Here is a 22974-nt window from a genome sequence, read left to right as displayed (position 1 = left end):
CTGCTCCGCGCCCGTGACCAGCGCGGAGTCGCCGGGAGACCGAGCGCCGCCATGGAGGCGCGCGCCGCGGGCTGCGGCCTGCTCGTATCCACCGGGCGCGGCGGGGCCGGGCGGGCGCGGGCGGCGGGGCGGGCCGGGCCGGGGAGCCGAGCTTTCCTTAACTGCGGCGCAGAGCGTTGCCGGCGCGGAGGTGCGGGCTGGGCGGCGGGAGCCGTGTGTGCTCGGCCTGGAGCGGCGGGCCGGCCGCTACGGGTGAGTGCGAGCCCGGCGGGGCCCGGCTCGCCTCGGTTGGCCCCGCCGCGGCGGGGCTCGGGGCGGGACGCGCCGTGCCCGGGCCCGGCTCGGTTCTCCGCTGAGCTGCCGCAGCCGTCGTGACTCTCGGGAGCCCTGCGTGCCGTGCCCTGCGGGCGGGGAGCTGCCGGACCGGCGCTCCGGGGGTGCCTTCCCCGCTCCCCGATGCTCCTGCGGCAGCCGGAGCCGCTGCGGCCCCGGTGCTGGACCTGCCCCGTGGCAGGGAGAGTGCAGCAGCTCTTACTTCTCCCCCCGGCTGTCCGCGTCCTGCACGGTCTCGCCTTCGTTGCCTTTTTCCTCCTCCTGCCCCAGAAGCTTAGCGATAGAAATCAAACATCGTGTCTCTGTACACACAGCTCCCGTTTGTGTGTGCGTGAACAGGGCGTTGCTGCCGGGTCTTTACAAGCCTTCCTTCTGTCTGCAGGGTCGTTATTCGCTCCCAGGAGAAAGAAAACTCTGATCCGGATTATATTCCCATCAATAGCCGCTTTAAATGTGTGCAAGGTACTGACTGCTGGGGGAAAGGCTGAGAATCTCCTGCTGTTCATCCACAAACCCCAAATTTAGTGGTGTTTCCTGAACTGCCTCCTGAGCCAGTGGCTTTCCCTGTGAAACAGCAACTCACATTTTATGGAATCCCCTTGTTCCTCATCCAAGCAGGTTGTCAGCCCACGTCAGCCTGCAGTTGTGAGGAACTTGGCTGCCTCCAATGCGTGGTGGGCTTGGCATCACACAGAGCCAACACATGCAGAACCTGGTTTCCGGGTCTGGAATTTGGTGTCTGTCTCTTGGGCTTCTCTGCTATGCCAGGAGTTGAGAGCTGTTGCCTGATTCCTGCATGTTTACATCTAAACTTCCATAAGGTCTAGCAAGCTCTCAGCTCCCAACAGCTACATGTTGGATGAGGAAAGGCTTTAGGCCTTGTCTTGGAAGGACTTAAATAGCAGCAAGTGGCCCTGGGGCAAATCCTTGTCAGGAGTAAAAGCCCCTTTTCCTGGATTTGCTGATTCCCTTGTGTGCAGTTTGGTGATGTTCTGCCCCGGTCTTGCTCTGTAGAGAAGCTCTGAAGCTCCTTGTCAAGTTGGTCTTTCCCAAAGTAGCTGCACTGGTGGGGAAGAACCGTCCAGGTGTATGAGAACTGTGTGGTGGGAATCTCCCTGGGACACTTGTTGGGAGGTGCCTGTCCAGCTTCTCTCTGCCAGAACTGTTAGGAACGTATGGATGTAAATTAGAGCTCTTTGTTCCTCTGTCAGGACTCTTTTATGGCTGGTAGCAGGCAGTGTAATTATATGAGTCCTCAATTACTGCAGCATCCAGTGTGAGCTCTACTGATCCTGGTTTTCTCTTTTCTAGAGGCAGAAGAAACTCTGCTGATTGATATAGCTACAAACAGTAAGTTTTATAAGGGCAGTGGTGTGGCTAAAGGTCCTGTCAGGGAACAGCGACTGGTGCTTGTCTTGCCTTCCAGTCTTCCCCCAGGCTCTGTGTTTGTCCTCTGCTCAAACAGGGATTGTTTTCCCTCTGATGTTGTCATCTGGCTCTGTCAGACACTCGGTTGTCATGACAGACAAGGTTTGAAATGCAAATGATTGAAATGTTTGCAGTTTTTCTTCCTGCTTTTAGAGCTCTTCTCTTCAAGATTGCAGTAGGGAGAAGGATTCCTAAAGCCAGGAGAATGTGCTAGGGATACCCCAAGCAGGGTGGGGGGACCTCAGAAACGCAGGGAGAGTAACTTAGGTGCAGGTTTCTATCACAAACAACACCTGGAAGCTCTCTGTGAGCCAGCCTGGGCTGACTCAGTGAGTGTGTTTGAAGCAGGCTGCAAGGTCTGGATACAGGGCGACGAGACGCCGGAGCGGCTCTTCGAGATCCCTGACGAGGAGCGCTGCTTGGGATTCCTGTCGGAAGTGCAGAGCATTCAGGAAGGTGAGCAGGCTTGCACCTGTGCATGTGAAATCCTCTGCCAGCAGTTTCTGACAGGGATGGGCTTTTTTCCAGCCCAGCTGAAAGCATCTCTTCCTGAACCTAAGGACTCATCCGTCTGGCATCAGGTGGAGAAGAGCCTCACAGGTCTATCTCCAGGTACAGTTGGCTTTGCTCTGGGGCTTGTGCAGTGCTGGGGTGCCCAGGGTGGGAGCTGAGTCTGGCCCTGCTCCCTTGTCTGTTAATTCCTTCCAGAGTGCTATTTTCACCCTTGGTTTGTGCATGTTAAGCTCCTTCCTGCCTTGACTTGTGGTTAGTGCCCCTTTCTCCCGTTTCCAGGGTCACACAGTTGATACATTCCTACTATCATTTGGTTTTTTGCTTTCTGTGGAGTTACGTTTTTTTCCTTCTTGATCTGAGGTTTTTCGAATTGTTTCTGAGGGTGTTTTTCTTGGATTTTTCGTTGCAGGAGCTCTGGGATTTGAGGATGACTTCAACACTCTGAGCCTAGAGGAGAAAAGGAACATGCAAAACCACCAAACGGGATCTCGGCGGGAGCCCCCGCCTCCTCCTGTCCCTCAGAATAAGCAGTAAGTAAGGCGAGGGATCTGTTCCCTTTTTTACTTTTCTTCCTAGACAGCAGAACTGATTCTAGTGCTGCTCTCACCTCCTTCCTAGATCTCACCGAGAGAGAGAAGGTACATCCAGAGACCAGCCCAAGGTGACCAACACGATGCGTAAGATGTTTTTGCCCAGCACGCAGTCGGGACAGAGAGAGGGGCTCATCAAACATGTGCTGGCCAAGAGGGAGAAGGCCTACATCAACCTGCACAACTTCAGGTGAGACCGGGGAGGGAAGGACAGCTGCAGGATCTCTCCTGTGAGCTCAGATCTCACCCAGGATTGGCCCTGGCAGCTGCTGATGGGTTGCGGCTCAGGTGGCCAGTGAGGATGGTACAGCCCAAGAGTCACCAAGTGTCCATGGCGCAGCTGCTCCTTTTGCCTTCTCTGTGTGTGTGTCAGATCTCCTGAGCCTTGGTGAGGCTGGAGCAGGTGGGCAGAGAGGGTGAAGACAGATGTCCCACCATAGTGTCGTGGTGTTGCCCCTTGTGGTGGTAAAAGAGCCGGATGTTTGCTGGTGGAATGTCTTACTCCAAGAGGAGCGTTGCTGGGAGTGAGCCAAGACTGGGAGAATTTTTGAGGAGCAGCTGAGGGAGCAGGGGAGGCTCAGCCTGGAGAAAAGGAGGTTCAGGGGGGACCTTCTGGCTTTCCCCAACTCCCTGAGAGGAGGGTGGAGCCGGGGGGGTCAGAGGCTCTGCTCCCAGGGAACAAGGGAGAGTACAATAGGAAGTGGCCCCAAACTGCACCAGGGAAGATTCAGGTTGGACACCAGGAGGAATTTCTCCATGGAAAGGGTGGTCAGGCACTGGAAGGGGCTGCTCAGGGAGATGGTGGAGGCCCCATCCCTGGAGATGTCCAAGGAACGCCTGGACATGGCACTCAGTGCTCTAGGCTGTGTGACAGGGTGGGCATCGGGCACAGGTTGGACTCAATGATCTGGAGATCTTTTCCAGCCTCAATGATTCTGTGAATTTCAGTTCCTCCATGGCTGGCCTGGCCCCGTGCAGGGACAGCTCAGAGTATGTGCTTCCAGCCGGAACACTGCTGTGCTGCTGTGGTTTTCATTGTGTTTTCTAACAGCTCAGCTGCTTTTGTGTTGTAGGTTCTTTGTGGGAACATGGAATGTGAACGGGCAGTCTCCTGACAGCTTCTTGAATCCATGGCTGGTGTGCGACATGGAGCCTCCGGACTTCTACTGCATCGGGTGAGCAGCTGGGGGGATCCTTGTTGCTCTTGCTGGGATCCAGGAGGGCTGGGTTTGGTTCAGGTTCCTGTTGTGCTCTCACAGGCTGCACAGAGCTGAGCTCTGTCTCACAGGGGCTGTCTGAGGGCAAAAAGCCATCGGATGAGGCAGAGGATCAGGTTGAACAAAGCTGGCATGACAGAATAGATTTTCCTGGGGGCATCCACAGCTCGCTCGTTGTCCTCTGCCTAAAGTAATGTTTCTCAGGGAGAGGGTTGCTGGGGGGTTTGGGGTAGGATCTCAGAGGCACTGTGGGGAAATTCTACTTCTTCATTTAGCAAGTGGCCATAAGGAGCTGTTCCTCCAAGGGCTGTTGCTGGAGGTTTCACATTCTTGTAGGAAGAGGGGTATATGCAGGAGGGCTGGCGGTGCTAACCTCTTGGGTTTCCAGGTTTCAGGAGCTGGACCTCAGCACGGAGGCTTTTTTCTACTTTGATTCCATGAAGGAGCAGGAGTGGCTGTCTGCTGTGGAGAGGGCCCTGCACCCTAAGGCCAAATACAAGAAAGTGAGTTCTGCTCAGTGGTGTGGGCTCTTCTGATGGAGCTAGCATGATGGGAAGGAAAAAGGAAAAGGGCTTCCCCTTTTCTCACCTGTCCAGGGAGCAAACCGAGGGTGATACTGGGCATGTGCATGCCTGGGCATGTGTCAAATGTGCCAAGTTAAATGTGGAGTCTGTTTCTGTACCACAGTTGTAGGGAAATACTGTGCTTTGAAATAGAAATTTGTAAAAGCGGAGGTCACAATACCTTTATCAAATAGGAGCTAGGTGCCAGGGAAGCATCAGGTTCAAATTCTCTACTTGTATTACCTTCTCATCCTGTAGTATAGAAGCCAGGTGTGTCCTGAGCTGGTAAACTAAATGAACAGCTTTTCCCTGAAGGAACAGATGATTTATGAAGTGAAATCTTCCAGATGCTGCTGCCTTGGGTCAGAATTGCTTCAACTGTGGCAGCAGGACTTTGTTCTGGCTGGTTTAGAGCAAGACATTGGTTTTATCTCTGCTGTGACAAACCTTTCTGCTGTGGGGACGAGTTCGGAGTACATGAAGAGGTTTCCCCTTCCTCCTTAGCCCATGTGTTTGCTGTCACAGCCCATCCTGCTTGCTCTGAGCTAAGCTCAGGGGCAGGTGTTACAGGGAATGGAGCAGGGAAGAGAGCATCTTGCTGAACTGAGACCTATCAAGCGGAGCCAGGAGTCATGGCCTGAACTGCAGAGAGGCTCCTGCTCCCTCCCCTCCCTTTGCTTCACTTGAGTTTTGAGTGAATTTCTCCCACCTTGGTGAAAGGGAGAGCACAGGATATGGCTGAAGGAGGGGGAAGTGGCTGAAGCTGTAGATAAGGCTTGTGGTCACTTGCAAATTCTGCTCCTGCAGAGCAGAGTCAGTGCTGGGCCCTTGCAGCTGAATTCCCTGCTCTCAGCTTCTTTCCTCACGCCATAGACTTAATCCCAACACATGTGAATTTTTCTGTGCATAGAGGTGAGCATGCAGACTGTGCTCAAGCAGGTGAGGCCTGGTTGCTGTTTCAGAGTGGTGATACCACTGTTCTGGAGGTGCAGGAAGGTCACAGGCTGGGCAGTGTTGGCTTAGCACATGTAAAAGATCAGCAGCAGTCCTGAGATCCCCACTGGGACAGGGCACATGAGCACGGTGTTAACCCCTGTGGGCTGAGCTCTGCAGGAGCAGGTCACTGCTCAGATCCAGAGAGGCCCTTTGGCTTTAGGGAACGAGTGTTTCCTGTAAATGAGTCAGCCTGTGTGGCTCAGAGATGCCTTTTGCTACCCCGTGCATCAGGCACGTCTGCCTCAGGGAAATAAGAGCATCTCTGTCCATTCCCCTCTGCACTGGAGTCTGGAGTAAGCCAAGGTGAGCTCTGACTCCCACTGCACCTGCAGCCTCAGGACAGCCCCAGCTCTGGGCCTGGCTGGAGCAGTCGGGGGCTTCCCTGCTTGTGCAGGTTGGAGCACGGCAAGGGTGAGACCTGGGGCACAAACCTGCTGCGCGTTTGTTCAGTTCCTCTTTGCCCACCCTGTTGTGTGGGAATGCAGTGAGCTCAGCACTGCTTACAGCTCCTGGGGGGTGACAGATGGACCCCAAGAACCCTGCTGTGGACAGGAGACCCTTTGGGTTCTGTTGTTGCATTTAGGGACTGAGTACAGAACACGAGGAACAGGGAGAGCAGAGCAGTAGAGCATCAGGCAGAGCAGATCAGAACTGCATTCCCACGGCTTCTCTGGGAACTCCGGATCCCGTTTATTTCTGCAGGTGCAAATGGTCCGCCTGGTTGGGATGATGTTGCTCATATTTGCTAAGAAGGATCATCTGAGCAATATCAGAGAGGTTGTGACAGAGTCTGTGGGCACAGGAGTCATGGGAAAGATGGTGAGTCACTGAGGCCAGCTTGTTGCTTCCCTGTAGCCATGCAAGAAGTGGCACAGTCTGGTTTGGTTCACCTGTGCCATCCCAGTCCCCTCCCCGTGCCTCACCTGCTCCAGCCCCACTGGTCCTTCCTGTCCCCAGGGCAACAAGGGTGGTGTGGCCATCAGGTTCATGTTCTACAACACCACCTTCTGTGTCGTCAACTCCCACCTGGCTGCCCACGTGGAGGACTTTGAGCGCCGAAACCAGGACTACAAGGACATCTGTGCCCGGATGAGCTTCATGATCCCCAGTGACAGCCTGTCTGAGCTCAACATCATGAAGCATGAGTGAGTTGTACCCTTGTGAAGTGGTGTCGAGCAACCCAAGTCAAGTCAGAATTGCAGCAACAGGAGGTTTCATGCAGATAAGTTTTCTGGCTTGATGAAATAATTTGAAGTCCCAAGGGCTGTGGTGTGCTGCAGTTCCTGCAGAGAAACTGGTCACCACCTTGCTGCGGTGCCTTGTGCACCCTGTCCCCAACATCCCTCTCCTTGCATTTGTGTGTAACTTCCTTTTCAGCAGGCCTAAGCAGAATACAAATGGTTGGTACTTCTGTAACTAATACTTAAACCATTTAAAAATGTAGAGTGGATTAGTACAGAAAAAAACTTCAAATATTAGATTATCCTTCATAATCCACTAATGGAAATGTTGAGGTTTGGCTATAAACAGGAAGAGCTTTGGTACTAGTGAGGGGTTTAAATTTTAATCTTTAAATGAAACTTTTATGGAGTAAAGAGCGAGTCCCATGAGTGTTTCTTAGGTGCTGATAACAAGAAGGCTATAGGCCTGTTTGGAGCCCTGGAGAGGAGCAGGGTGGGAGCGGGTGCTGGTGAGGTGTGGCTGATGGCTGAGATGGGAAACAATGCCCAGGAGGTTGTAAACTCCAGGAACCTAAATCTGCTCCTGCTAATTCTGCATCAGGCGGTCTTGGCTCAGCAGGTGGTGCAGCAGTGGCCTGCTCTGGCTGAAGGAAAGGCAGTGAGAAAGCAACAGGTAAAAACAGGGTGTCACATGAGGGATAACCCTGCAGATACAGGCGCCTCACCTGTCCCACTGGCTGACAGGCTGGCTCTGCTTAATGAGCTCCACTGTTGCCCTCTTCTTAACATGAGAAGAGCCTCAATACCACCTGGATTTTGTGTGGTGTTGCTTCATTGGAGAGTCAGTGCTGTTCTCTGTCTTGTTTCATGCTGAGACAAATGCGTTACCTCCTACTAAACCAAGCCTTCAATCTTTTGGGAATTCCAGAGGAGATGGACTTAGTCCTGTATGATCTGCTGTCACTAGAAACTTCTCCTGTTGGGTTCAATCTTTAATGTCTCCGTTGTGTCTTCCACATGTCTCAGCCTTAATGTGGTTTACAAAAGGGAGCTGTTAACTGCTGGTCTGCTCCCAACGTTCTTCCCTGTGAGGATGGGGAGGCCCTGGCACAGGGTGCCCAGAGAAGCTGTGGCTGCCCCATTCCTGGAATTGTCCAAGGCCAGGTTGGACAGGGCTTGGAGCAACCTGGGACAGTGGAAGTTGTCCCTTCCCATGGCAGAGGGCTGGAACAAGATGAGCTTTAAGCTCGTTTCCAAACCAGACCATTTTGATTGTATGTGTATCTTTGTTTGCAGTGTTGTTATCTGGCTGGGAGACCTGAACTACAGGCTGTGTCTGCCAGATGCCAGTGAAGTGAAGAATCTCATCAGCAAGAACGAGCTTCAGAAGCTGCTGATGTATGACCAGGTCAGTGAATTCGCTCACGTTCGCCCCATCCCTGGGAGGTCACCTTGGTCTGCTTGGGAGGATCTGGCAGACATGGAGCTGGGGAAGGGGCTGGAGCACAAATCTGATGAGGAGCAGCTGGGGGTCTCAGCCTGGAGAAAAGAAGGCTCAGGGGGATGTTCTCTCTCTCTACAACTCCCTGAGAGGAGGGTGCAGCCAGGTGGGGGTTGGTCTCTTCTCCCAGGTAACAACTGGCAGGACAAGAGGAAACAGCCTCAGGTTGTGCTGGGAAAGGTTCAGGTTGGATATTAGGGAAATTTTTTTATGGAAACTGCTGTCCAGGCATGGCACAGACTGCCCAGGGCAGTGATGTCCCTGTTCCTGGAGGGATTTAACAGACACGTAGATGTGACACTTGAGGACATAGGTTAGTTGTGGCCTTGACAGTGCTGGGGGAACAGTTGGGCTCAATGGTTTTGGAGGGCTTTTCCAACCTACATAATTCAGTGACACACTGCAGTAAGGGTGTGGACATAAACACAGACACTGGACCCCAACAGGGTGTGCTGGTTCCAACAACCCCCTAAACAAAGGGGATCCATGCTGGGGTAACTGGGTGACTCAGGCAGTCACTGTGTAAGTGTGTCTGTGTCTCAGTGCAGGAATTCTCTCTTAAGTACAAGCTACAAGCTGAACACAGGCATTTGTAACAGCAACAAAAGCTGCTGTGATCGGTGTTGTGGAAGAGGTATTGATTTGGAGCCCAGATCTGCTCAGCCAGTTTGACCTGAATTCTGTGCTGTCGCCTTCCCTGCTCGGCGCTTCCCTGCAGCACACAGAAACTGGCAGCAGGTGCCTTTTGGGTGAAGGGTTGCACCCGAGAAACATAAACATGAGCAACAGTGGTGCAATATCACCTCTGACAGTTTCACAGGAAATTTGATTGATTGTCCTCTGTAGCTCATTTTTGCTGTACTGCAGAGCTTCGTGCAGGAAACAGCTGTAGCTCAGGTCTTAGTGAGGAAAACATCCAGGAGATTTTTCAGAAGGGGAAAGGAGCAAAGGAGGGTGGTGTCAGGTTTTCAGGTGAGTGCAATGCTGGAGGCTCTTGCTAAAATGAGTGGTGGGGAAAGATTAGTGATGGCAATCTTAATCCTGAAAATTGATGAAGGCATTTAGTAATTAATATTTCCCTTAACTCTTATTTGATGCTGCCTGCATGGTCTGGCGAGCGGTACCCATTTGTACTCGGTCTGTTTGGAAAACAGTCCACTTACGGGTTGAATTTTTACCACTGTTTAAGCTGTGAGGTCCGAGAGGCAGTTTGGGGATGTCTGTGAATCCCACAGAATGGCCACAGGCTGTAGTTGCTCTGCCTGTAGATTGCTCTCTGACACTGCTGTGGCAGGGGAGGGTTTCTTGGGTTTGGTTTGGGTTTTTTTCTTTTTAAAGCTTTCTTTTTCTGCTTTAGCTGAATATTCAGCGCACTCAGAAGAAAGCATTTGCAGATTTCATGGAGGGAGAAATTAAATTCATCCCCACGTATAAATATGACTCTAAAACAGATCGCTGGGACTCCAGGTACATTGGCTGCCACTGGGTGTATTTACCTGTGACATAAAACGTGTTTTCTCACAAAACTTGATTTCCTGCTTTCTAGAGCTGTGAATCCCTGTCAGTGTTATGTTTGGCCTTCCTTTCTTTCCCGCTTTCTGCCGTAAGCAGCCCCTGTGTACATTGACCAGGGACATCCCTTAAACCTCTGTTGCTGCTGATCCTGCTGGATGAAGGCAGGTGAAGTGTGAGCTCAGGTGACCCTGCACTGGAGGCTTTTTCTATTGCCAGGGACAGGCAAAGAGTATAAAAAAGGAATTGAAGAGCTAAGGAAATGGGCTCTCTGAGTCACCCTGTCCCCTGACTTGCACACCCACAGGGTGGCTGCACTGCGATAGCAGCTGTGGTTCCCACTTGGTGCCTCCCACAGACATGGCTGCGTCCGCTGCAGGGGCTGCTGCAGAGGGAGAAACTCCCAAGAAGGACTTTCAAACCGTGTGGTGATTGAATTTGACTCTGCTGTGTTTATGAATCAGCGCAGTAGTTAATCTGAAGAAGGATAACCCAGGATTCAGGCTTCATAATGTGATAGTAATCACTGAGTAGAGTTTCCGTAGTGGAAACAGTATGAGTGGGTTGGATTGTGGGCAGAAAGGTCTGGCAGCAAAAGAAAGTCATGTACTTGGGTCACAGCACACATGGGTTCAGGCTGTGGAAATGGGCTTGACTGAGGATTATTTTGTTTCCTGGTGCTGGAAAGGATGGGAATTTTATCTGCTGTGTTGGGAAAGGGGAGGAGAGCAGAAGAAATAACAGAATTCAAGTTGGGGTAAGTGATAGGAGTTCATCCCATCACTGCTGTGGTGATGTGGGTGGAGGGAATTGCCTTGTTGGGAAGAGGAACAGCTTGGATGGCTTGATAGGATTGTTGGATTCCCCTGGTAACCTGTTTTTCTTTGTAGTGGGAAGTGTCGTGTGCCAGCATGGTGTGATCGGATCCTTTGGAGAGGCGGAAACATCAATCAGCTCCGGTACTGCAGTCACATGGACCTCAAGACCAGTGACCACAAGCCCGTCAGCGCCCTTTTCCGCATCGGGGTAGGTTTGTGTGTACCTTGGGGCAGCATCCCAGCAGTGCCCGGCATTCCAGGCATTGCTTTGGGAGGCGGTGATGGAATCAGGGCACCTCTGCTAAGGCTGGTGCAAGAGCACAGGTGAGCCCAGCTGGGCCCTGCCTGCTGTGGGGGTGCTGCATCTGGCAGCACTGGAATGGGTGAGTCCCGCTGTTCCCTCCTCCACAGGGAGACACAGCAGCAGCCTGGGCCTGGCAGTACCTGTGCTGCATGGGATGTGTCATCTGGTTCACACCCGAACATCTTCAGTGGAGAGTGGCAGCAAATTTGGGTTTTCTGGTGCAGCAAATGGGGACACTCCATGTCCATTTTTGCTACCTCCTGCTCCCTGGGTGGCTCAGGTCTCACCAGAATGGGTCAGGTTGGAAGGGACCACTGTGGGTTGTCTGGTCCCACCTCCCTGCTCCAGCAGGGCCATCCCAGAGCACATGGCATGGGATTGTGTCTGAGCAGTTCTGGACAGTGAAGAAGTTCTTCCACATGTTCAGGTGGAACTTCTTGGGATCAGTTCCTGCCCGTTCCTCTTGTGCCATTGCTGGGCCCCACAGAGCAGAGCCTGGGCCCTGCTCAGAGCCCTCCCTGCAGACAGGGACAGACAGGGCTGAGGGCCCCTCTCAGCTGTGTCTCCTCTTGAGGGTGAACAGCCTCAGCTCCTTCAGCCTTTCCCTGTGAGGGAGATGCTCCAAGCCCTTCAGCATCTCTGTAGCTTTTGCTGGCCCTGCTCCAGGCGCTCCATGTCTCTCCGGTACTGGGGAGCTCAGATCTGGATACAGCACTCCATGTGTGCCTCACCTGGGCTGAGTAGAATATGCTGAATCTGTTTAAAGAAAAGCCTCTCTCCTTTCCCTCTGGAGAATCATGAGGAATGCTGCAGCATGCCAATGCCGTCCCACAGAGGTCACCTCCCGTGATCTCCCAGGTGTGTGACCAGTGGCCAGACAGATGCTGGTAACATCTGCAGGGGTGAAATCTGTGTAAAGTTGCAGATGCAGCTTGGGGCTGCACCCACGTGTGTGAGTTCTCAGCCTTCCAGCTGCACAAGCCAGTGCTTAGAGAAATAATTCACTTCTGCAGTTTGCTCATGATCAAGAGAGTTCCTGTGAAAGCCAGTCAGAAGCTTTGCTGAGTGTTTTTTCTCTCCCACAGGTTAAGGTTGTGGATGAGCAGAAGTATCGGAAGCTGTTCGAAGACATTGTTCGTATAATGGACAGGATGGAGAATGACTTTCTTCCTTCCCTGGAGCTGAGCAGGAGAGAGGTGAGGATGAAACTGGAGTCATTGGAGTCACTGTCCAAGCACAGCAGCCTTCAAAGTGCCAGAACTACTTCCAAAGACTTTGGTTCAATAAACTGGATTATAGGAAATTGAACTCCATCCTTTATCATATGATCAGGAATTGGGTTAGAGAGGACATGTTGTCTTGGCTCCTTGGCAGGACTTCTGTGAGGAATTCTGCACTGGGTGGGCTCCTCGCAGCCATGGGGGGGCCACTGCAGAGTCTGGGGGCCATATCCTGGCCACTAGTATCACTTATCACTTGATTTCTCTTTGCTCTGCAGTTTGAGTTTGAGAACGTGAAGTTCCGTCAGCTGCAGAAACAGAAGTTCCAGATTACCAATAACGGGCAGGTCACCTGTCACTTCTCCTTCATCCCAAAGCTCAATGACAGCCACTACTGCAAGCCATGGCTTCGGGCCGAGCCTTGTGAAGGTTACCTGGAGCCAGGTGAGTGTACTGCTGCAGACCCCCCATCCCATCTCCATGTAGTCCTTCCTGTCTTTCCTGTGTCCCACCTTTCTTGCCATCAGTCTTGTCTGTGTGTCTTGTCTGTTGTGGCCTTTGTCCCTGCCACTGTATGTTTGTCCTTGTCATTCCCTTTTGGAGTGTCCATGTGCTCTTGAGAGCTCCCGTGTGTTGCAGACGAGAGCACAGAAATCTCCCTGGATGTGTACGTCAGCAAGGACTCAGTCACCCTCCTGAACTCTGGTGAGGATAAAATCGAGGATATTCTTGTCCTGCACTTGGATCGAGGGAAGGACTATTTCCTGACCATCAGTGGGACCTACCTGCCCAGCTGCTTTGGCACCTCGCTCGAGGCCTTGTGCCGGATGAAGCGACCGATCCGAGAAGTTCCAGTCACCAAACTCATAGACCTGGTGAGTTCTGAAGCAGCTCTTTTAACCCACAGAGGCCTGATTCCCTTCTGACTGCTCCCAAAAGCAGGAGTAGTGCCTGCAGTTCGGGTTGGCTGTGCTGGCTCTGAGCTGAGCGACTTCACAGAGCTTGAGGTGCTCTTTTATTCTTCCCTTCTACCCCAGCCAATGGCTTTTGACAGCCTGTACTTTATCCCTTTTTCCTGAGTAGGCTCATCAAATATTGTTTGATGGGACAAAAAAGTGATCCCAGCACCTCATGTTGGTGTTACTGGTGCTGGCAGGCTCAGCTGAGTGGCACTACTGTGTCATAAGAGATGTGATTGAGGTCCTCTCCTCCATGGTACCAGGGCTACTTCTGCCGTGATGAGTGCCCCGGGAGCCTTTTCCTTCTGGATGCATTCCTACTGCTCAGGGGAAGGAGCAAGCAGAAGCAGGAGGACTGAAGGAAGTCTGTGGTGTGGGTGTGGGATGCTGAAGGACGCAGCTCACAGATGAGCAGCGTCACGGCCTCTCTGGCCCTTTCCTCCCACACCAACCACAGTGAGAGAGATAAGCCTTGGGTGAGAGATAACTCATCAGTGAGAGGTCTCTCTGTGGTGCAGCAAACTGTTCCTCCCCCCAGCCTTTGCCAGCCCCCAGCATCAATATTGCTCCTCCCAAAGCTCGTTGTGTGCGTGAGAGAGGGTGTAGTTGTGCCCTAGTCACGTCTTGTCCTTTGGCTACTGTCATAACTGTTTCTGGGGTTAAGTCCCATTTTGGGGATGTAATTCTGATTTCCAGGCTGGTTTCATTCATCTTTCCTTACTGCCTTACCTGGCTGTGTTCCAGTGAGGTGCAGCAGCTCCTGGGTGCCAGTTCATGTCCCCATTCGTGTTCAGCCAGGAGAGTCATTTCCTTCCGTCCACCTGAAAGCTCAGCCTCATTGTTTGAGTCTCTCTGCCATGTGATACCTTTCCTCTCCTCTCCTATCTCACAGTTTCACCTTTACATGAGGGGTTTTTTATCCAGTAAGCTGCTGCTTTTCCACCTCTGTGGATTTTCCAGCTTCCACTTCCATTGCTTCCACATTTTCTCTTTCCTTCAGCAGTTGTCCGGTGCCTCTCCCTGCCTCTTCCAGTTCCCATCTTTTTTGTAGGTATCTACTTTTCTCACAAGTTCAGTATACAGAAAAGTCAGTTTTATACCAGAATTTTGACTTTGTAACACACAGTCAGCCTTGGCAGGATCAAGGTGGCAAGATACAGTGTTTGCCTCCTCAGGTCAAGCAACTGATCCATGTTGGGGAAGATGAAACAGGAAAGCCGTGGAAATATGATTGCCTGACAAAAGATTTTGGGAATATGAAAACTACAGGCAACATCGAAATGAAAGCCACTTTTGAAATACCAGGTCTTAGTTACTGAACAACTAGAAAACAATGGTATGGCCACTGAAGATAATCCCCTCTTGATGGAACAATACCCTCTGCTTGCAGGCAGGTCCAAGGGTCAGAGCAGACCCTACTAGCTCAGCAGAAGGGGTCCAAAGAGTAGTTTTTAGAAGTTAAGATGTAACACTTTCTGGTAATATAAGAACTCTTATAGGCTGTATGTAAATGCTATAGGATTTGTATCTTGTATTAGATTGGTTAGTGACAATTAGAATATTCAGTACAGAAGATGATTTATTGTATTGTAACCAGGACTTCAGGCACTCTATTCCTCTCTTCCACTTCTACTCTTACTTCCACTCTTGCTCTTACACCCTCTCTCTCTCTCTCACCTGCTTGCTCTCTTGGGCCTGCTCAGAGCTGAGTCAGGCAGCTCTGAGCAGTGCCCCAATACCCACGCCTTTTACAATAAACCGACTGTGTCCCAAGACCTGCCTATAGAGATCTCTCCGTCCCGACCGAACCCGCCCCGTAACCTACAGATCCAGGCTTCAGGCTCCTCAGATTTCTCAGGATTTGGTTGAAAGTCACTCTTGTTCTAGAAGTGGGTCTGGAACATTTCACTGGCCTTGGTTGCTTTTCCACCTGCTTCTTCCGGCTCAGCACCAACTTCTTGCTTGATACAGAGGAACTTGGGGCCCCAACTCTTGGCTCTGCTCTCACAGACACACTGTTAGATCTGTAAGAGTACCTGGAGGATTCTTCTCCTTCCTTTACCTATAGATTTCTTTCTCCTGTTATTCAGTGAAACATCTAGAAATACAGGAGTAAAACGATCAGCAAAGAGTATCTGCCCCAGTGTCTGCAGCAGGGACACAGCTCTCCTTATGGACACAGGGGATATTTTAAGGTTTTTGATTCTGATTTTACCTGTGAGCTGAGAAATCCTTGGAGCCAGGCCAAGCTGAGCACTTAGTGCCTGGTGGTGGTGCAGGTCCTGCCTGCCCTGCAACCTGGAGCATTTGGGTGCAGTTCCCCAAATTTTGGTGCTGCTCAGGCTGTGTGAGGCTGGCACTGTCTGTGCCTTAAGAACCTCCTGCAGTTGCAGGGTGTTAGGGCTCATCCTTCACTGCATCCAGTGTTTTCCTCAGCCTGGCTAGACTTCGTCTGTGGTTTTTAGTGGAGAGAGGTGTGGAGACTCAGTCACTAAGGGGCTGAGGTAGGTGGGTGCAGGGTAGCACAGTGTAGGTGGGAGTTTGTGTGGGAATGGCTCTCCTGGTTCTCCCAGGAGAGAGACACTGACACGGCTGCTGTCACTGGAGCACCTCTCCTTTGGGATTTCAGTATTAGTGTCATCCTGTTTTTTCTTGAGATCCTGCTGTGGGTTTTAAAAGGCCTCTCGAAGAACCCCTGTCAGGAACAGGTGAATCTTGTGGAGCAGATTGTGCTGAAGTCTCAACATTAGGGAGAAATTGTTCCCTGTAAGGGTAGGGAGGCCCTGGCACAGTTTGCCCAGGCTGTAAGGGGCTTGGAGTAAACTGGGATAGTGCAAGATGTCCCTGCCCATCTCAGGGGGTGGAACAAGATGAGCTTTAATGTCCCTCCCAACCCAAACCATTCTGTGATTCTGTGGAGAGGTGAGCAGCCAGGCTCAGGTTGGGGGGTGAGGCTGGAGATGACTCACCCATTACAAAACGTGCAGGTGGCTGTCTGCCCTCCCAAACCTGTGACCGTGTGCCTCCCCCTGTGCCTCAGGAGAGAAACCTGTGCCAGCTCCTGTTCTGAGCAAGCTGTTCCCGGGAAGAGGCCAGTCTGTTGTGGCTCTGTTAGAGCTCAGGGAGCCCCCAAAGCAAGCAGGCACTGCAGAGGCCACGGGGACCCTGAGATGCCACTCCCTCCTGGTGTCCCTGTGCCATGGGAGCTGCAGCTGCTCCCGGCTCGGCCTGGAGTGCGCTGGGGCTGTTCCCACCCTGAGAGGTTGATCTGCCAAGACTCAGCATGGACAGCCGGCTTCCGTTCCCTCCTGCAGACCCCATGAGCCGTGTGCAGCCGGCCCTGGCTGTACAGGGATGGCTGTTTGGGGATGCTGAGGGCTTGGCTGTGCTGCCGGAGGGCTTGGCACACTCCTCTCTGTACTGTGCTAATGCTCTTAGGCTGCAGCAGCAGCAGCCGGGTTTGAGCACAAACCCTCATTTCCCTGACCGTACCCAAAGCTGCTTAGGGGCCCTGTGAGCTCCACAGCTGCCACACGCTCAGAAACACAGATTTAGCCCAGGGAATGTTTTATCTCTGGCCTGGTCACAAGGGAAGATGGCTGAAATAACACAGGGACAGTGATTCTGACCAGGGAACTTCTTCCTGGCAGACATGTCTCACCTGCCCATGGCCCAGCTGTTGGCCAGTGAACGGCACTGTCCAAGCCCCTTGGAGGGGTTTCCAGAAATCCTGACGATGTTGTGCATCATGTGAGTGGGATTGTTGCTAATTGGCAGGCAAATCTCTCACCAGGTTTAATTTTGGCCATGTCAGCAAAATGTGTGAAGGACCTGGTGTTCAGTGGGTTCTTATAATGCAAATTAGGCTTCTGCTTAATCAGAAGAGTTGATCCAAGAGTGCTTTCTCCCTCTTAACCACACTTTTTCCTCTCCTCTCTTTCCTGCTGCTCTCAGGAAGAAGACAGCTTCTTAGAAAAGGTAACACAAGCAATTGCTGTGTGGCAGTCTGCTTCTCAGTGGTGTGTTTGTAAAGAATGAGAGCTTTTCCCCTGTTTTCTGTGGCAGAGGGAAGGGGAGGGGAGCACAGAGGGGACACTGCCAGCAAAGCTTCTTAGCACAGCTGTGGGCTGGATGAGAGCACAGAGAAGCACATAGTGACCCCGGATCCAAGCTCAACTGAGATGTTAAAGCTTACCAAATTTGCTTTGGGGAAAAAAATTACTCTCCTGATCCTGACAGCAGTGCTGGATATTCCCAAAAAGATTGGCAGCCTTTGACAGACCAGAGATAGCTCTGACCATAAGGTGGAATTCACAACATCCTCTCAGACCTGTGGGAAGAGGGCTGGAGTAGGAAACTCAGGTCTTTTGTTCCTTCCATCTTGTTGTGTCCCTGTGGAGGCCGAGGGAGGGCCTTGTGCAGGAGGTGGATGTTTCTGTGCCTCCTCGAGCAGTGGAGCCGGGGCTGCTGGCTCTGATGGCCACAATGCCCGAGCGGGATCACTGCTTCTCTTGGCACCCGTGCTCGGTGCTGGAGCCAAGAAAGGAAAGCATGTCCTTGGAAGAGTAAGTGGGAGATGTTGGGGGTGTTCCTGCTCTCCCTGCGCTGCCTCTGACATTTGTAACTTGTTTGAGCTGGTTCTGTGCTGGCTTCCCGGTCCGAGGGAGTTGTTCCTCCCTGGGCTGTCAGCGCAGCGGCAGAGTGAAACAGGAGAGGGAAGGAATGTTCCCTCTCTTAAGAGGGGATCGAGCTCCCGTGTTTAACCGCATGAAGCTCAGTCTCCTCCTGGCAGAGGAGAAGGGAGGGATGTGGTGCCATCCTTCTGGGAGCACATTCCCGTGGGAAGGACGTGGCCGTGCCTCCCTTCCTCACACGCGGCAGGAGAGGGCGCCCGGGGCCTGGCCAACACTCACCCGCCTCCTGCTCCTGCTCCTGCTCCTCCTCCCTTCCTTCCCCTCTGCCCCGAGGCACTTCGAGCCTTCTCTTCCCTGAGAACCTGGGATCTCCTGCATGGGGGTCTCCACAGCTCTCCCAACCATGCCAAGGGCTGCTCCAGCGCTTGGCTCCAGCGATGCCCTGGCACAGGGGGTTTCTGTGGAAGAGCGTCAGCCCTGGAAGAGTGTCCACAGCCCTGGGAGAGGGTCTGCAGCTCTCCCCCTTTCCCTCTTAGAGGAATTCTCTATTGCTCTTGCCTGACACGCTGCTTCCCGACCTTCCCAGTGGATGTGGCTGAGCAAGGCAGCCGTGACTCCTCATCTGCCAGTGGGGTCAGACCTAGTGCTCTGCAGGGCAGAGGTATGCTGTGCCGTGTGGCAAGTGGGGCTACTGCCTGTGCCACCAGGGCTCGTGTCAACCCAGGGTGTCTGGGAGCATAGTGGGGAAGCTGCCTCCAGCTGCTGGCAGTGGCTGTGTGTGCTGCAGGGACAGCTATGCCAGTTGTCGCCTCAGCTGCAGTGAATTGCTTTCTGTGTGGCTTGTGGACTCCTCTGCTGGTGGCGGGGTCGTGTTCCTGCTTGTGCTGGTTCCTGGGTGCTTTGGGAGTGCTGGGCATGGCTTCCTCCTTGGAGGTCACAGGAATGTGAGTGATGGTGAAGTGAGAGTAACATCCAGAATGTGGATCCGGTTAAAGCCTGGTGTGATGGAGACATCTGAGCCATGGAGCTCGTCAGCTGCTCCACATGAGTAAGCAGGAGCTGTGACCCTGGTGGTGTGTGCTCAGCGAGACCTCTCCTTGGGAAAATCAGGGAAGAAACTTCAGGAATCAGGACGGTTCCAGAGCCCTGAGAGCAGCCGTGGCTGGAGCACACCTGGAGTCAGGGGAGACGTGGGATGAGCGGGGCCGGGGCTGGGCTCCCCAGCGCGGCAGCTCCCGCGGCACAAGGGCTGCGGGGTGGGAGCTGGGATGGGGCCGGGGCACCGTGGGCAGCCAGAGCCCCCTCCCGGGGGGCTGAGGGGGCTGGGGCTGTTGGAGAGACCGGGCAGGTTGTTCCATGGGGCAGCAGGAGGGAGAGGAGCCGGGGCCTGTGGAGCAATGGCTGGTGCTGTGAAAGTGAGTCAGGGCTGGAGCACCCCAGGGTCCTGCTGCTTCCCCTCTCCCAGCTTTCCCTACCAGGGACTAAGGGCCTGAGACAGCAGGGACTAAGATTTCCCTGAGCCCTTGTGTGCTTTCTCCCTAGGAGAAATCCATCCTGCAGATGGGCTCCCTGGACAGCGAGGAGGCAACTGAGGTGCCACTGCAGGTGCCAAAGGAGATCTGGCTCTTGGTGGACCACCTATTCAAGCATGCCCTCCACCAGGTGAGAGGGATGGAGAGGGAGAGGGCCTCTGCCACACTGGAGCTCTCCTGGTGACCTGGTTCCTCACAAGCACCTGGGGATCAACTCGAGTTTGGTGTTTACAGGACAGGGCTTTTCCCTGTGCTCAAGGCACTGGCTGGGTGTCCCAGGGTTCACCTTCCAGTCACCATGTGCCTCAGCCTTTGTGGGGAAGGTGACTTTATCCATCACTGTGCTGTTTCTGACAGGAGGACCTGTTCCAGACTCCAGGCATGCAGGATGAGTTGGAGCAGATCATTGAGTGCCTGGACACCAGCATTCCTGAGACAATCCGTATCCTTCCGTGGTGGATCTCAGCTCTGCTGGGAGGGTTCGCTCTCACGAGAACTTGTCTGTCACCTTTACCTGGCAGGGATGGGCTCCCCTTGGTCCCCCCACAACCTCTCTGAAAGCTGAATCTGTGCTGGCCAAAGCAGCCAGGGGGCTCTGGAAGATTCTGCAGGGCTGTGCCAAGTGCAGGAGCTGGGATACTGAGGAGCATGGTCTGGAGAAGAGACTAATGGAGCAGGGGGCTCCTGTGCAGCCAGAGGGTGGGAAACGCAGTGCAGGGTGGATGGAGCAGTGTTTTTCATGGATGCGAGACAGTGGAGGAGAAGGCGGAGGAGGAGAGGTTAGACAGGCAGGGAAGTTGCATGACCTCCAAGGAGATGAGCATCTGAGGAGGGAGGGGATCTTTCTGCTCAGCATGACCCTTGATTCCCAGCGGTCCAGCGGGCAGTAATCACTCTGTGGCTGAGGCTCTCCTCATCTTCCTGGAGGCTCTGCCGGAGCCTGTGATCTGCTATGAGCTGTACCAGCGGTGCCTGGATGTGTCCCACAGCAGCCGGCTGTGCCGACAGGTGCGGGGCTGTGCCGGCATGTGGGGCTGCTGCCGTGGGCTGTGCCGTGGCCCTGGGCCCTGCTCCCTGCCCAGGGGCTGGCAGTGGCTCTGGGAGAGTAGGCAGCTCTTCCAAAGAGACCCCAAGTGAGCCCTGTCTCACCCCGAGCACCTGGGGAACAGGAGCCTGAGGGAGGGGCTGAGCCTCCCGTGGTCCTGAGGGCTTGAGCACCTGCTCAGAGCTACAATTCCTGTCCTTCCGTGGAGGACTGTGCATGGCTCTTAACAGCTGGTGGGGCAGCAGGCCAGGCCAAGCATGTCCCTGGGCAGAGGGGGAAGTTTTGGGGCGGTGAGAGCTGGGATCTGACTGGAAACAAGCAGGACGCAGCCCCAGGGCAGTGGGGGCTTTTTCCTGGTGATACAGCTTTCCTTGAAGCAGTGTCACCAGGAGCCACAGCCCACAAGTGCCATCAGCACTGGGCTGCAGCTGTGGGTAAGTTGCTCTGGAGCCCGGAGTGCTGCGTGTGCCCAGGCTGCAGTGGTGGGAGCTGGGAGAGCTTCCTGACACCATTTCCTGGCAGGTGATCCTTCAGCTGCCGAGCTGCCACCGCAATGTGTTTCGGTACCTAATGTCCTTCCTCCGGGAGCTGCTCAGGTACTCGGACGACAACAACGTCAGTGCCACCATGATCGGTGAGTGTTGTTCCTCTGCAGCCCTTGCTCCATCCCAGCCTCCTCCTGCACCTCCCAAGGTCTTCGTTCCTCACCAGTGATGGATTTTACCTGCCTCCACAGCTGCCCTGTTCTCCAGCCTCCTCCTGCGCCCTCCGCCCAACCTGATGGCCAGGCAGACCCAGCAGGACCGCCAGCGTGCCATCAACTTCCTCTACAGCTTCCTGCTCACCGGGGACGAAGAATGACTCCTGCCGTGTGCCAAAGCCAGAGCCTGTGCTGCAGCTGGGCCTCTCACAGCTCCGAGGGGTAAAGGCTCGAAGCTCTCCAAGTGCCGTGTTTACAGTCGGAAGGGACGCGTTCCCCCTCCCTGCCATGCCACACCTCACACTGCAGAGGACCTGCACGCTCATTGCACTGCCATCCACCGCTGGAGCCTCCGGCTTGTGTGCGGGAGCCAGGTGGATCTGTCGATAGCCGAGCACTGTGCCAGCACCCATCGTCCCGTGGCAGTATCACCAGCTCCCCCAGTCACGCTTCTCTCTGTGTCACACCCATCTCCCAAGAGCTGCTGTGGAGAAGGGTGGGGATGGCTGGTGCTCTCGGAGGCCGTGGCACACGCGTCCCTCCGGTGCCAGGTGCATGTGCTGGTGCATACACCGCCCCAGACTGCTGTGGGACATGTGCCACCTTCTGCCACACAGCCCTGCCAGCCCTGATGCCGTCACTGTGCTATGGACCGTGCTGACCCAGGAAGGTTGTTCGGACGTTCAGCCTCTCCCCTTCAGCAGGGCCTTTCCCCTCTCCCCTCCCTCCCAGGACACAGGGCCCTGGCACACGGGTCTGTCCCTGCACCCCTCGTTCTGCCCTCAGTATCTTGTCCCTTCCGTGCCCCAGCTTCCCCTAGGGACACAGGATCGTGGGTGGCTCATAGTGGCCAGGGTCAGGCAGAGCCATGAGCTGCCCTCTGCGCCTCCTGGGCTCTCCTGTGCATCTTCAGCAGGATGGGACTGCTGTTCCTCCAGCCCAGCCTACAGTGTGGGGGTAGGACAGGCTTGGGTGACTAGGTGCCACTGGATGGAGTCCATTCTCTCCTCCCCAGGGTGCTAGCAGAGGGTGCAGGTTTGGGGGGTGAAGGGAGCCAGAAATGCTCCTTGGGGGCCAGAGGAGCAGCTGGGGGGCTGTGCTGGGGGGCTGCAGTGCAAGGGTGACATACAGCTGGCTGAGGGCACAGCCCTCTGTGGGGGTGGTGACTGAGGGTACAAGAGTGGCCTGTCCCACTGAAACACTAAGAGGCCTGTGGGGCCATTTGGCCTCAGGTGCGGGAGGCCAAAGCCAAGGGGAGGGGGCTGCAGTCGTAGAGCCCCGCCGGTGCCTGGGCTTAGCCCAGGGTGTCGTGTGGCCCTGCAGTCCCCGTGCACAGGCTGAGCTGCCGTGGGCTCCCTTCCCTTCTGCCTTTTTCTTTTCCTTAAAATTTTTAAATTACATAATTTATTGGGAAACCATTCGTTCCAAATAAACCTCCATTGTGCAAGGCCTGGGGGTTGCACTGGGCCCCCCTTACGCAGCTCTGCACCACCACGGAGCCCTGGCCAGAGCTCCAGGCCCGCTCCAGGGGCAGCTGAGGGCTGGGCTCTCCCCCAGCCACTCCAGCAGTGTGCTGGGCACAGCTGGGGACAGGGGCAGAGGGTCCCATGCCGCTGTTTCCTGCTGGCTGAGCTCCTGGGTGCACCCCTGATGTGCTGACACCGTCAGCCCAGCGCCGGTGGCCCGTCCGGCAGTGGGTGGTGGCATGTGCCACACCGGGATGGAGATGACACTGGCTCTGGCCAGGGCAGTGGGTCCAGCAGGGTGCTGGTGCCCTGTGTGGCACACAGCTTTGGCAGCCCTGGGCACTGATGCCTGTGGTGCCCGAGGCGTTGCTGGGCCAGCGAGGGGAGCGGTGGTGGAGAAAGCCCGCACGTCCTGCCGCAGGAAATGGCAGCCGGTGTCATCTCCATCTGCTTCCTTCCGGC

General features: G+C 54.4%; 1 protein-coding gene across 4 annotated transcripts; it reads left to right on the top strand.

Moving 5' to 3' along the window:
* OCRL (OCRL inositol polyphosphate-5-phosphatase) lies at window positions 1-22497 on the top strand. 4 transcript variants are annotated; one of them, XM_032123835.1, is made up of 24 exons: window positions 1-84; window positions 173-252; window positions 716-795; window positions 1645-1683; window positions 2110-2217; window positions 2290-2373; window positions 2684-2804; window positions 2893-3054; window positions 3938-4039; window positions 4470-4584; window positions 6343-6459; window positions 6598-6785; window positions 8118-8229; window positions 9680-9789; window positions 10725-10860; window positions 12042-12152; window positions 12455-12620; window positions 12816-13051; window positions 17090-17113; window positions 19312-19431; window positions 19659-19743; window positions 20182-20309; window positions 20869-20980; window positions 21083-22497. In XM_032123835.1, the coding sequence occupies exons 1-24, from the start codon at window positions 52-54 to the stop codon at window positions 21205-21207; spliced, it is 2694 nt and encodes an 897-aa protein (XP_031979726.1). In that variant the 5' UTR covers window positions 1-51; the 3' UTR covers window positions 21208-22497. The 4 variants fall into 4 exon arrangements, with proteins under 4 accessions (XP_031979726.1, XP_031979725.1, XP_031979729.1 ...); XM_032123834.1 differs by having other exon boundaries at window positions 2107-2217; XM_032123838.1 differs by lacking the exon at window positions 2290-2373 and having other exon boundaries at window positions 2107-2217.
* Window positions 22498-22974: the final 477 nt, after the last annotated feature.

The sequence above is a fragment of the Corvus moneduloides genome, chromosome 14 (genome assembly GCF_009650955.1).
Source record: "Corvus moneduloides isolate bCorMon1 chromosome 14, bCorMon1.pri, whole genome shotgun sequence".
Lineage (NCBI taxonomy): Eukaryota > Metazoa > Chordata > Aves > Passeriformes > Corvidae > Corvus > Corvus moneduloides.
Note: the sequence above shows the minus strand (reverse complement) of the source record. Positions and strands in the feature narration are given on the sequence as shown.

Excerpts from the sequence above, each read along its gene's own strand:
- OCRL (XM_032123834.1), top strand. The coding sequence starts at position 52 with ATGGAGGCGCGCGCCGCGGGCTGCGGCCTGCTC. Across the intron at positions 8,230-9,679 it reads AGCTGCTGATGTATGACCAG|CTGAATATTCAGCGCACTCA; the intron begins GTCAGTGAATTC and ends TTTCTGCTTTAG. Across the intron at positions 9,790-10,724 it reads ACAGATCGCTGGGACTCCAG|TGGGAAGTGTCGTGTGCCAG; the intron begins GTACATTGGCTG and ends TTTTCTTTGTAG.